Source organism: Podarcis filfolensis (genome assembly GCF_964270895.1).
Source record: "Podarcis filfolensis genome assembly, chromosome: 9".
Classification (NCBI taxonomy): domain Eukaryota; kingdom Metazoa; phylum Chordata; class Lepidosauria; order Squamata; family Lacertidae; genus Podarcis; species Podarcis filfolensis.
Window position 1 is genome coordinate 49,312,574 of NC_139610.1, and position 13,043 is coordinate 49,325,616.

A 13,043-nucleotide genomic window follows, 5' to 3' on the forward strand; every position below is an offset into this window, starting at 1 on the left:
TTTGGAAAAGCAGAAAGGAAGCAATATGTAAAATACACATAATTGCTATGTATTCCTTTTGTGTCTTTCAGTCTTTGACAAATATATGACTATCTCTGGCTTCCAAATTGAAGAGACAATCGACCGTGAAACTTCTGGTCCACTAGAGAAGCTTCTGCTGGCAGTTGGTAATGAGCAGTCCTGGTTGCAATGCACTATTTATGAGAACCGCAAGCAAGCTGTTGGGTGGAAAGCAGCACAATGTGCTGATCAAAGAAACAAAATGGCGTCTTGGTAATCTGATTTAGACGTGATGCTTGCTTGCTTTTTATTTTTTATTTAACATGGGGCTCTGAATTCTAGACTCCACAACAGCGCAAGGAGATAGCAGGGCAAATCTGCACATCTACTCAGAAGTGAATCCCATTGTGTTCAGAGGGCTTTACTCCCAGCTAGATGTACACAGAATTGTGGCATAGCTCACTGTTATGCCCTGTTATGGAAATACTGGAAGGTGCCTTTTTGTGTGAAGCACCATGCCATTCAGATAAAGTTATTTTTCACTGTTTTCAAACTGAACTGGATTATTTTTTCCCCTTTCAGTGAAAAGTGTCCGTAGTGTTCCTGCATATCTTGCTGAATCACTGTTTTATGCAATGAAAGTGAGTACTTATTTTACCTTTCTTTCTTTCTTTCTTTCTTTCTTTCTTTCTTTCTTTTTAAAGGAAAAGTTTCCAATTGGAAACGAAATGAGGGTGGAAAAATGTTGACTTTTTCCTGACTTTTTTTTTATGCTGAGCACTGGATGCTCTATAGAGAGCTCACCCCATTAATATAGTGCAGTGATTCAGGATTCTATTTCATGCAATTGTGATAAAATCTCCTAACTTCAACAGCAAGAAGGAGGACTATTAATCCTCAAGGTATTATATACATTCTTCAAGTATCTCTATTGTATATGTATTCTGTGTGACATTCTCAGGTGCAGCTATTCGCTTAGTGGCCAAAGTTAAGCCCTTTAGTTTCACTGACTTCAGTGGGGAAAATGAAGCATGTGCACGATGCTCTCCAGCTGAAATGAATGGTACCTGAAAGTAGATTATGTTCTTAATGGGTTGTTTAAAATGGGTTCCCTTTTGATTTTACCAGGGGGCTGGCACTGATGACGACACCCTGATCAGGATCGTAGTTTCAAGGAGTGAAATTGATCTGCTGGACATCAGACAGGCGTTCAGAAGAAATTTTGCAAAATCTTTGTACCATGCAATTCAGGTACGACTTGCTTTGTATTTCATTCTCTTTTTGAATGGGAAATACTGACTGCTGCGGCTCTTTTCTTTTTAAAATGGAATGTGGCCTGTTTGTATTTTGGCTGTACAACTGTTCCAATTTTGCAAATAGAAAAAAAAGTCCACTTTCCAATACATGTGAAATATGCCACCATGAGGCATGTAGGCAGCTGGCTTATGTGGGCTCCCATTCCTGGGCAACCTCCCAGTCCCGTGTCAGGAGGGAAAACTAAAGGCAGGCAAACTAGTTCGTCCAAAGCCTTGCTGGATTTCTGGTGGCTGGACGGAAGTGAAGACAGAGTAGCGTTTCCCTTTTATTTCCAGGCTTCCTCCCTCCCTTTTAAAGGATTCCCCCCTCCTGTTGTTGCCAATGGAAGGGAAGATACACCAGTCCTGATGTTGGTGTATTTATGTCCCCACCCCCCGTTTTGGGTGTGGGGAGAGTGTCAGGGGACTGTGAAACCTATGGCTCCTTCAGATTCATAGCTTTGCTGCAATGTATCTGCTGCATCTTCCCTTGCGTCTACTGATGTCAGTATGTCAGCATCTGTAATGCAAGGCAAAAATCAGTTAGGCGAGGGTGGTGGAGGTTTCTGCAGCGGCAAGGAAGGGTCATATGGAGTCAAATCTTCCTCCTCACCCATGAACAGGGACATCTGTATGCCCGCTGGCATTCCCTCCTTGCAGCCATATGATTGCACCCTTAATTGGCTTAAATACAAGTATTCTGGTTTAATTGATGTGTACATAGGGCCTTCCCCTTTGCCTGCATTCGCTAAAGGATATCAAAGTTGTTTAAATCCTCCTTGTAATGTTTAGAGTTATGACTTTTTGGTCTGCCATTGGAAGGCAAATAGATGTTCCCTCGTTTTGCTTTTGCATTTTTTAAAAATATATGTTGCACCAAATAAATAGCTTTCTGGAGAACTTTTGCTTACCATTCCCGAGTGGATAGTCATACAAATGGATTTCCTGCGGTAGAAAAGCTGTCATTTGTCAAGAATTTTTCCTTGAATCATTACTGACTCATTGCCATTTGATCCCTGTCTTTTGATTTGTAGAAAGATACATCTGGTGATTACAGAAAAGGCCTTTTGCTGCTCTGTGGTGGTGAAGATGACTAACTGACGACGATATGAAAGGCAGAATCTTAACTCCTGCCTTGTGCCTCCTTTCCGCTTTGTATGGCTAAGCTTTCCATTGGCATTTACAGCTGCAGCCTTTTTTTGTGTTTCTCATGGATATCCTTGCTATCAGACGCAATGTGCATATCATTAGTATGATGATATAGTAACACTTACTGTTGAAATCCATATCGGATCCCATTCATAGTATTGCCACTCCTTTCTAGGGAACTGCCTGTTTTTCACTGATAGTATTTTATGTTAGTTTTATACAATGTTAACATACAGGCTGCTCTTGAAAAGATTAAGCCGGCCAGTTGGAAGTCATGGGGCTGGGATCAGGCTATGCTGGTTGCACATGGAGATCAATGTGACAAGCTAGTCGTGACTTAAGTCCCATTTAACTCAATGGGGACTTAATGCAACTAACATAGTCTGGATTCAGCCTCTTTTGTGTAAAATAATTTAATGCAAAGTGCCTCTTGTATAAATGTGTTCCCCTTGTTTTGAAAACCATGTTGGAAGCCAGGAATCTGGTGCCTTTTGTTATTATTTTGCAAAAAAAATATGGAACTAAAGGACATTCCAATTAGTAAAACCAAATTACTTTTTAACCTGAACTATATTTTTGCATTTGTACTAATTTGCAGAAAGCTTCCAGTAATGGCTTTGAAATTGTGACCTATGCATGATCTTCATGTATTGTAATGATTTGGTGCTATTAAAAGGAACAAAAAGCCTACTAAATGATATATGGAGGACCAATAAAATGTACCCACAAACTATGAGCTTTCTGAATGCTTCTGGTTTTATTAAGCAATTCTTCCCCAGAATATCTCCTCATTTTTGTAGAATTTGTTCCAGTTCTCCTATTCTTCCTCAGAATATCTCCTCATTTTTGTAGAATTTGTTCCAGTTCTATTCTATGTGTAGGAGAGAAGAGCTATGTGGATCGCTGAAATTATTATTATTATTATTATTATTATTATTATTATTATTATTATTTGTTTCATTTCTATACTGCTTTATATTTTTAAGAAAAATCTCAAAGTGGTTTACAGCATATTAAAACATCAATAAAACACCAATAAAACAATGTAAAGGAAGTCAAATATACAGTCAAATGAACATAACTAACAGAAAACTAAAATATCTTAAAAGATTTCAAAATAAAACATTGCAAAGGAGGTCAACTGCAGAATACATATTTAACACAAAGTTAACAAAAATAATAATAATCAAACATATTTTATTTTTTTAAAGTTCCACCTCCAACCACTAGAAATCTTCATCACCAACCCTTCTGATGCCTATAATTTCACCAGACAGGTACCTTCAGACTTTTTAGCTTATCTTCACAACTCTCATGGTTCCTTTTTTTAAAAAAAAAAAATGAAAGCACAGATTTTTCAGGATACTTAATTCTCTGCCCTATGCCACGTCCTTTTCTTTTGGTCCTTCAGGGGAATTGCAGTTTATGCACAACGGCATACAAAGGTTATTTCCCCTGCTCCAACCCCAGTTACGGCAATTAGCCAAGTGTGGAATCAGTAATGGCTGGCATTTGGGCTGCTTCCATCATGACAGAAACATGCTTCTGAGAGGCCAAAGTGCTTCTAAAAAGCATAAAAATCTTAAGTTTTTAAAGAACAGCTTGCACATTGAGATGACTCATGGGAAGACTCTCTCATGACCCAGGCCCACAGCCAGAATCTTGTGGGGCCTAAGGAGAAAGGGAGGTCACTGCAGAACAGTCAGAGCATAAAACACACTCTCAGAACAAGAGGTTCTGTACCTTGGCACTCAGTGCAAATGGCAACCCAAAACCTTTTCCAGAGGTGCTGTGGATGGTGTCACAATTCAGGGGTTACTGAACTCTTATCATCCCTTCTGCCTTCCACTGCTATACTGCATCACTCAGATCCCCCCCCCCCCCGGTTCTCATTAGCTTATGTGTGTGTGTGTGTGTGTGTGAGTGAGACAGACAGACAGACAGAGACTGACTGGACCCATTTGGAACAGGGCCTCACACATTACTATTTATTAAATCTGTATATCACCCTATACCCATAGATCTCAGGGCAGTTCACAACATAAAATTACAATAAAACAACAACAAAGATCTTAAACTGTGGTTATTCATTTGGCAGCTATTGCCTTTCTTCTTTTTTAAAGGTAAAGTTAATGGGTTCAATGGCCCTTGTCATGCTGAGCACACAAGGTATCAGAAGGATGGAGATGAGTAAAAAAAAGGTAAAGGTAAAGGACCCCTGGATGGTTACTTCCAGTCAAAGGTGACTATGGGGTTGCGGCACTCATCTCACTTTCAGGCCGAGGGAGCCGGCATTTGTCCATAGGCAGCTTTCCATGTCATGTGGCCAGCATGACTAAACCACTTCTGGCTCAACAGGACTCTGTGATGGAAACCAAAGTGCATGGAAATGCCATTTACCTTCCCACCACAGCGGTACCTATTTATCTACTTGCACTTGGTCATGCTTTCGAACTGCTAGGTAAGCAGGAGCTGGGACAGAGCAACAGGAGCTCACCCTGTTGCGGGGATTCGAACCACCAACCTTCCGATTGGCAAGCCGAAGAGCCTCAGTGGTTTAGACCACAGTGCCACCCGTGTCCCCCTGGAGATGAGTACTCTCTGACAGGCACCAGCCCATTCCACATAATCTGCTGGTATGGATTTGGTGCAGAGTCAGGTCTGTGTGCTCGCCTGACTTTAAGTTGCTATTATTCAGGGCTGCTTTCTTGCCCTTTTCTTAAATCATTCTAGTACTTCAGTGTACTGTATACAGTGCAGTGTAAACAATGAATTTAAGACATGGAGTAAATGTGCTTTTATAGGTACAGTGGTACCTCGGGCTAAGAACTTAATTTGTTCTGGAGGTCCGTTCTTAACCTCAAACTCTTCTTAACCTGAAGTACCACTTTAGCTAATGGGGCCTTCTGCTGCCGCTGCGCAATTTCTGTTCTCATCCTGAAGCAAAGTTCTTAACCTAAGGTACTATTTCTGGGTTAGCGGAGTCTGTAACCTGAAGCGTCTGTAACTTGAAGAGTCTGTAACCCCGAGGTACCATTGTATTACTGCAATAAGTTAAAAAGAATTTGTTGTAGTTTTTAAAAATAGCCTTGAATATCTTTCGGTTTTACAAAGAGTTGGGGATGTCTTTTACAAATCAGTTTCAATTTTAGAAAAAAGTGCATTCTTCCCCAGTTTGTATATATCAGAATGGCCAATGACCTGATTCTTGTGCTGTTATGTATTAAGGCTATCAACATGCTTCAACTCAATCTTTTTCTTTATAGAAGTTGTTCACCATTTCTTACACACTGATTTACGGAAACTCTTTCAGAAGGAAGCTAATGGCATTGAATCAGTGGTAGCTGTTACACAATATAGTAGTAGGCAGAAAGAAAGAAAGTGTTGGGGAATAGAACCAGAGGGAGTAACTTGCAGACAACGAAGGAAGCTTTTTGAACATTGTGGCTATTGGCAAGGATCAGTTTCTACTTAATATTTGGTAATGAAAATTGCAAATGCTAATACAGCATTATCTAGTATTCCCATCTCATACATACATACGTCATTTTATTTGTAAGCTGCCTTTCCATTGTTAAAACCATCTTCAAGGCAGCTTACGACTTGGAAAAAAATCACAGTTACAAATAAAACAAAAGTAGTGATAAACAATAAATAAAACACATCAAAAGTACAGAAACAAATTGAACAATTTCCATGCAAGTTCTAAAAATAAAGATACAAAAAAGCAATATCAATAACAGCTAAAAAAACCCCAGCAACTCCTGCTAAACAATACCTCAACCAAAAAAAGGCAGCGCAAAATAGGATTCTCTCATATTGAAACAATAATAATTTTGAAACTCCTTTTTACATCCTTACAAACATACCATAAAAAGTGCTAAAAATAACCTTAAATTTTCATATTCTTACCTCCTTTTTTATTTCCTCTTTCCTTCTGACAAATTGTTCCGACAAACCTCTTATCCATTTGCATCTACTTTTCAAGATTGCTTGGTTGCATATTTTGTGAAAAAACTGCTCTGCACCCAGATGAGCAAATCAAATCTAGAATGTTGGTGCGGACAAAAAGGAAAAGGAAAAAAAGAGGGAGGACCAAAAGCAGTTCTTCCTCATTTGTGCCTTGCATCAAAAATATCTTAAGATGCTGGTGTTGGCAGTAGCTTAGAAGAAGAAGAAGAAGAAGAAGAAGAAGAAAGGCCTTTCCTAACAAACTAGTCTTGGAGACAGATCTTCCTTACTTTGCAAATGGTCCAAACAGTACAGGCTGACTTTAAATGTGGTTTACTTATGGTTCTGGTGCCATCTAGCTTCTGCCAGCTTTATTACTGTTCTGATTAACATGACTATTATTTGCAGAACTCATTATCTGTGTTACTTAAAAACAAAACAAAAAAACCCATCAGGATTCTGTGCACTAACATGAATAAACAATATGATCCATAGTAATATGCATAATTAGTGAACTCTGTTCTGAATATATGCTATATTTTATTTATTATTACATTTATATCTCACTTTTCCTTCCCAAGGAGCTCAAAGTAGGTTTTGTGGTTCTCCTATTTTAGGTTAGGCTAAGAAGCACTGATTGGCCCAAGATAATCCAGTGCGCTTCATGGCAGAGTGGGGATTTCAATCTTGGATTCCCAGTTTCAACACTTGAACTGTAACACTACTCAGGTACTCTGTGCAACTGTTTGCTCCCAAATTCTACTGACATGTATCAATAAAACTTTGCCTAGCAATTTGTGCACCACAATTCCATTATAGCTGAAAAATAGTGTTGTTTTGTTTTAAAGCATTCAGCTATTGCTGAAAACTTTCATTAGTGATGTTGACTAAGAGATGGATATATACAAGTACCTGTAGTGAAAACAGCGCTACAGTTTTGTCATGCTTGGAATAATTTTTCCGTCTGTTCAACTCAAAAGCAGTACATCTCCTAATGGCATGAATTGCCTTTCCTGAACTGTACAGAAGGATCACACAACACACAATGAGCACATCACCTAAAAGGAAGTGGCTTGTATTTATTAAGGTATTACTTTAGTAAGGGAAGAGGAAAGGAATGGAAGCTAGCTAATTGTGCTAATCTCTGCTAATGAATCCTAGTGTTTGCACAGCTGATTCATAAATTAGTTCCCAGTGTCAATAAGAATTGCTTCTGTTCCTACACCTGGTGCTTAAAAGCCTGCTCACTCAGGCTCTCAACTTGTGATTTATATTTTTTGCAAAAATCAGTAGTTGCAAATCCACTCCTTCCTGAAGACTTCTTCCTCAAATCGGCTCTCCAGTGCATCCATGAAGGAATATCATGAAGGAATATCCATGAAGGAATAGGAATAGGCAGTGCTTTTTTTCCAGGGGCACGCAGGGGTACGCATACCCCTAAACATTTTGTGAATCTAATGGGAGAAGAAACTATTTTTTAAAAAAATTAAGTTTCTTCTCTAGCACGGTGAATCATCAGTTCTGTTGCTACCCCCAATGGCATCCTTTTTTCCTGTTACGGTGTTTCCTGAGTCTCAGAAGGACTGACAGCACTCCTAAACATTTTTAAAGAAAAAAAGCACTGGGAATAGGGTACAGAGTCAGGATCAATATCTGCTTTCTGAATGTGCTGAATGTTCCTGTCTAAACCTCAAAAGAGCCAGGAATGGGCATCCCTACACACATGATGAAATTAGAGTAGAAATTGCATTGGTTGAGTCACCTCCAGAGGCTCATCACAATATGGATGAGTTCCTGCATTTGCTCTACAAAAGGGAATCTACAGGCAGCTCTTGCTGAGTCAGGGAGACAGTAGCCCTGTTCACATGTTCTCAGAATTACATGCAAGGATGTGGGGATTACTGCACTAGCTCCACCCCTGTCCTCTGTCATGTCACTGTCGTTGTTTCCATCCCTATTGCTCTCAATATGGAGTCTGCTGTGCTTGCTTAGGTTTCTGGCACAATTCCTCTACAAACGTTGGCCATCCAACACAATGGAAATGGGCCCAGTGATGCAACAAAGGAGGCAGAGCTAGCTAGCATGTGTATTGCTCCTATCCTTCATGTGATTCTAATCTTATGAGGGAAACTGATGCCTGAATCAAGCACAAATAAATAAAGTAAAAAGCATAGACGTAAATCCTATACCTATTTAGCTGGGAGCAAACTCCAATGAACTTGGTAAATATAGTGGAATTATAGAATCGTAGAGTTGGATGGGAGCATGGAAGTCATCTAGTTAACCCGTAGAACAATGCAAGATCTGCAATGTCAGATGCAACACAGAATCACACCGTTGGGGGCCGGATCCTGGCTTGTACCACTGCATCTGCCTCTGCTGTTGTTTTCCAAGGTGAGCTCCAAGGATAAGACTGGGTGTTTGTCCACACTTTGTGCATATTGCCTGATATACACACCATTGCAATGCCGCAGCATTTTGCTGCTTTGGCTGGCAGATGTTTCGGTACAAACATTTAGAACTGAATTGCAAGTTCACCCATTCATGAAATCTAAAAGGCTCTCAGAGTTGTAAATGGTGTGCTCTTATGCCCTAAGTGTAGACTATTTTAAAAAGACTGTAATTTTATCCTCTCAAAATCAGCTCTCATTTGAATGTTCAAAATCCCTGGCTGATGAGAGCTATTCTCTACCAAATTTCAACATTCTTCAGCAGTTTCAATCCCTGGGCTGACTTCTGTCTTGTTTACAAGACTGTTATATACTGAGGTGGTGTTTGTCACGGAAGCCCTTTGTTTTCAAAATAACACAGTTCATTTTCACTGACTCTGAAAATGAAGGCAAAGCCAGAATGCTTTCAACTGGATAAATGAAAGTCAAGTTAAGGTTGGATAAATTCTGAAAAGTTTCACATATCCAAGAATCCTTGCTTTGCAACAAGATTATAACAGCTGACCTAGAAAGCTGTTGTTGTGTGTCTGTGTAATTTATAAATTTATTTGAATTGTGGGTGTCATATAAAACACACACAACTGTGTGTTTGAGCATATTTTTTCCAAACCCTGGAGGAAAGGGAACAAAGTCTTGCACTGCTTCAAGGAGGCACAGGAAGGTTGAGCGATTTGGCACCCTGCTATAGTTAATTACCACCAAGATATTTTTAGGCCTGACAGTGTTCCTCTCTTCTGAGTGGTGAATAACATAGAATCATAGAATCTTAGAGTTGGAAGTGACCCCAAGGCTCATCTTATCCAACCCCCAGCCACGAAGGAATCTCAACTCAAACATCCTTGACAGATGGCCATCCAACCTTTGCTTAGAAACCACCAAGAAAGGAGAGTCCACCACCTGCCAGAGTCCATTCCACTGTCAAACTGCTCTCCCCCCCCAATTTTTTAAATTCATTTTATAACACAAATAAACAACATAAACAGAAAAACAAACAATACAAACAAATTCTTGTCTTATCCTTATTTTTTCTAAGCATTGTTAGGTGAGCTTCCCCAAGTCCCCCCATCTGATTTTCATTTAGCAGTTTACATATATCATAATTTTAAACCAATTTTTTAATCACACTTACTTTTACCATAAAAATCTTCACATTTTATCCCTTACAAGTAATACTATTTTAAAATACACTATCTTCTACTTCTAACCCTAGAGCCTATATCCACTTCCAAGGCTATTCTAAGATTTAAACATTAACATATTTTTTCAAATATTCTATAAATTTCATCCAATCTTCTTCCACCGTCTCTTCTCTCTGGTCTCAGAATCTTTCTTCCAATTCTTTGCTAATAATATTTTCGTAGCTGTTGTGGCATACAGAAAAAAGTAACATCCTTTTTGGGGATTTCACCCTCCACTATACCAAGTAAAAAGCCTTCTGGTTTCTTAATAATAATAATAATAATAATAATAATAATAATAATGTGCACCCCACCCCCAAGACCATTCCATTATCCAGTCTCCCAGAATTTCAACATCTCTTGTGATGGTTTGACCCCTTTCCTTTTTTAACAGTACAGATTCTACAAACACCTTCCATATCTCCTCAGGATCATTTCTCCTGCATATTCCCCTTCTTACCTTAATGACACATGTTAATTTATCATTCATAGTTATATCCCACACCTCTTTATACCATTCTTCCATTTTATATTCACCTTGCCCCTTCCACTTCCTAGCTATAATAACTTGTGCAGCTGTCAATAAATTTGTGAGCAAGTCCTTCATAGCCTGTGACCCTTCCAGTCCATCATATATTGATAACAATGCTACCTCTGGACTTTCAGTCAACTTTAACCCTGTTATTTCTGTTATCTCCTTAAACACCCTTTGCCAAAAAGTTTGTATGCATTTATACTCCAACCACATGTGAACATAAGTACCGGTTTCCTGGCATCCCCTCCAACATAACTCCAAATATTCCTTGTTTATTTGATTTAATCTTACTGGTGTTAAGTGCCATCTCCATACTAAAAGGTAAAGGTACCCCTGCCCGTACGGGCCAGTCTTGACAGACTCTAGGGTTGTGCGCTCATCTCACTCTATAGGCCGGGAGCCAGCGCTGTCCGCAGACACTTCCAGGTCACGTGGCCAGCATGACAAGCTGCATCTGGCGAGCCAGCGCAGCACACGGAACTCCATACTAACTTGTAGTAATTTTCTTTTATCCTTATAGACAACATTCTCAGAATGTGTTTCTCCCATATCCCCGCCCCCACCCCAGCTTTGGCTGTTTATCTTCCCTGTTGTCTCCTTTTCCCACTCCTCTTTTAATTGATCTTGTTGATTCTCCATTTCTAGAATGTTCTAGAAATCTAGTTTCTTGTAACTTGAAGCCATTGGTCCAAGTACTACATTCCAGAGCAGGAGAAAACAAGCTTGCTCCATCTTCCATGTGACAGCTCTTTTAAATATTTGAAGATGGCTATCCCATCTCTTCTCAGTCTCCTCTTTTCCAGGCTAAACATAACCAATCGCTCTTCATAAAACTTGGTTTCCAGACCCTTGATCTTCTTGGCTGCCCTCTTCTGCTGGGTCTTAGTAATCACAGCATCCTTTCCTAAGAGCTCACAGACTGTTTAATTATCTGTCCTATTACCTTTCCAGTCAGTAGTTACTAGGGTCTTCCCCCACCCACTTTTTGAAAACAGAGGCAACATTTGCCCTCCACCAGTTTGCAGGGACCTCACATATGGTAATCTAATATCCAGCATAGTCTCCAGGCATGGCCAAACTTGACACTCCAGCTGTTTTGGGAGTACAATTCCCATCATTCCTGACCACTGGTCCTCTTAGCTAGGGGTGATGGGAGTTGTAGTCCCAAAACAGCTGGAGGGCAAAGTCTGGTCTAGTCAGTTGCCTGTAATCATATTAAGTTTGGTGGTGTGTCAGCAGTGACACTGCAACTCATGTGATGGTGAAAGGCATTGGTCAAAATCCATCGCTTATGAGGGGGTGCCTACCAGGGATCATAGAGTTGGCATATCACACAGACATGTTCAATCATCAGCCACTCTCCATTCAGGCACAAACAAGCCCCAGCTTCAGTCCACAAATATCCACACAGCTTCCATCAATGGGCTTCCAAAAGGGAATTTCAACCAGCTTACATTCACAAATACCAGCCTGCTCCAGCCTTGCGGCATTTGCCAGCATCCAAATGTGAACTCCCCCTGCTTCTACCCACCAATGTCTGCCAGCTTCCATCAGGTTCATCTCCAGACACCAGACAGTTGCTTACCATGGATATCAGCAACGTTCAAACTGCAATTCTACTCAGCAAGCAAACCTGCCTTCTCATCATTCCACAACAGCAGGATGACCACCTCCTTCTGTCTCCTAATTCTCCTCTGTGTGGAAAGAGACCACCCAATGATGAATGCCACAGCTGTTGTCCTCTTTGGGAAGGATAAAGACTTTTGCCTTGGCTTTCCCCATGGCCCACCTTTATAGATCCACTTGTCTGCCATGTGCCATTTGTGACATCACAGGCAGTCCACAGTCAATGGCAGCAGCTGGGGAGGTGCAGCAAAACCTGCTTAGCTCCTGCAATAGTGAAGGCAGCTTTCTTTGTCTCTTTCCCTGTTTGTTATTGAAAAGATGTAGAGCCCACTCCTTATCTGTACTGATACTAGGGAAGGGAGCACCATAAGCCTAGGGGAGTCATTTTTCAGCCCAATGGCTGCACACCTTCATGTCCAGTGTTCCAGGGGCCACATGCAAGTGGCAGAAGGGGGGACAGAGGCAGAAAGGGCATGGAGTGACAAATGTGACTCTTATCTTTGTACAGGAGACGCCATTCCAGAGGCTTAAGCACCCCATATCTCTCAGGCCAGTTAAGCAAGAAACATAATCACAGTTGAAACATAGAATAAACATAGAACAGGGTTCACTTCATATGTTAGAAAATTTATTCCGTATAGAAAGTTTGTGCATTAAAGTGATTCCGTATAGAAAGTTTGTGCATTAAAGTGATTCATATTAGCCGACAAATCTCCTACTTTGCTATGTCCACAAGATGGTGATGGTGAGTTATTTATCAGGCTGTAAGGTTACAGTTGTTTCAGTTTTTCTCAAGGTATGCGGTGAACTGCTTCAATTACTGCTTATTCATTAAAGTATTTTATTTTCCCCTTCCTAA

At 40.2% G+C, this 13,043-nt stretch overlaps 1 protein-coding gene and 2 long non-coding RNA genes across 3 annotated transcripts in view; 1 reads left to right on the plus strand and 2 right to left on the minus strand.

Moving 5' to 3' along the window:
• The window catches only part of ANXA5 (annexin A5), a 26,433-nt gene extending 23,256 nt beyond the window's left edge, over positions 1-3,177 (plus strand). Inside the window, exons 10-13 of the mRNA XM_083571766.1 lie at positions 72-167; positions 583-641; positions 1,129-1,251; positions 2,330-3,177. Coding sequence (XP_083427892.1) covers positions 72-167; positions 583-641; positions 1,129-1,251; positions 2,330-2,392 — 341 coding nt within the window. The 3' untranslated portion in view covers positions 2,393-3,177. The remainder of the gene's footprint in view (positions 1-71; positions 168-582; positions 642-1,128; positions 1,252-2,329) is intronic.
• Positions 1,570-12,793, minus strand: LOC310742555. The gene is made up of 2 exons (XR_014538548.1): positions 12,144-12,793; positions 1,570-1,815 (listed from the first exon to the last, which is right to left on the minus strand). It is a non-coding gene; the product is annotated as an uncharacterized lncRNA (long non-coding RNA).
• Positions 2,829-6,468, minus strand: LOC310742611. Its single transcript, XR_014538609.1, has 2 exons — positions 6,404-6,468; positions 2,829-3,315 (listed from the first exon to the last, which is right to left on the minus strand). It is a non-coding gene; the product is annotated as an uncharacterized lncRNA (long non-coding RNA).
• Positions 12,794-13,043: the final 250 nt, after the last annotated feature.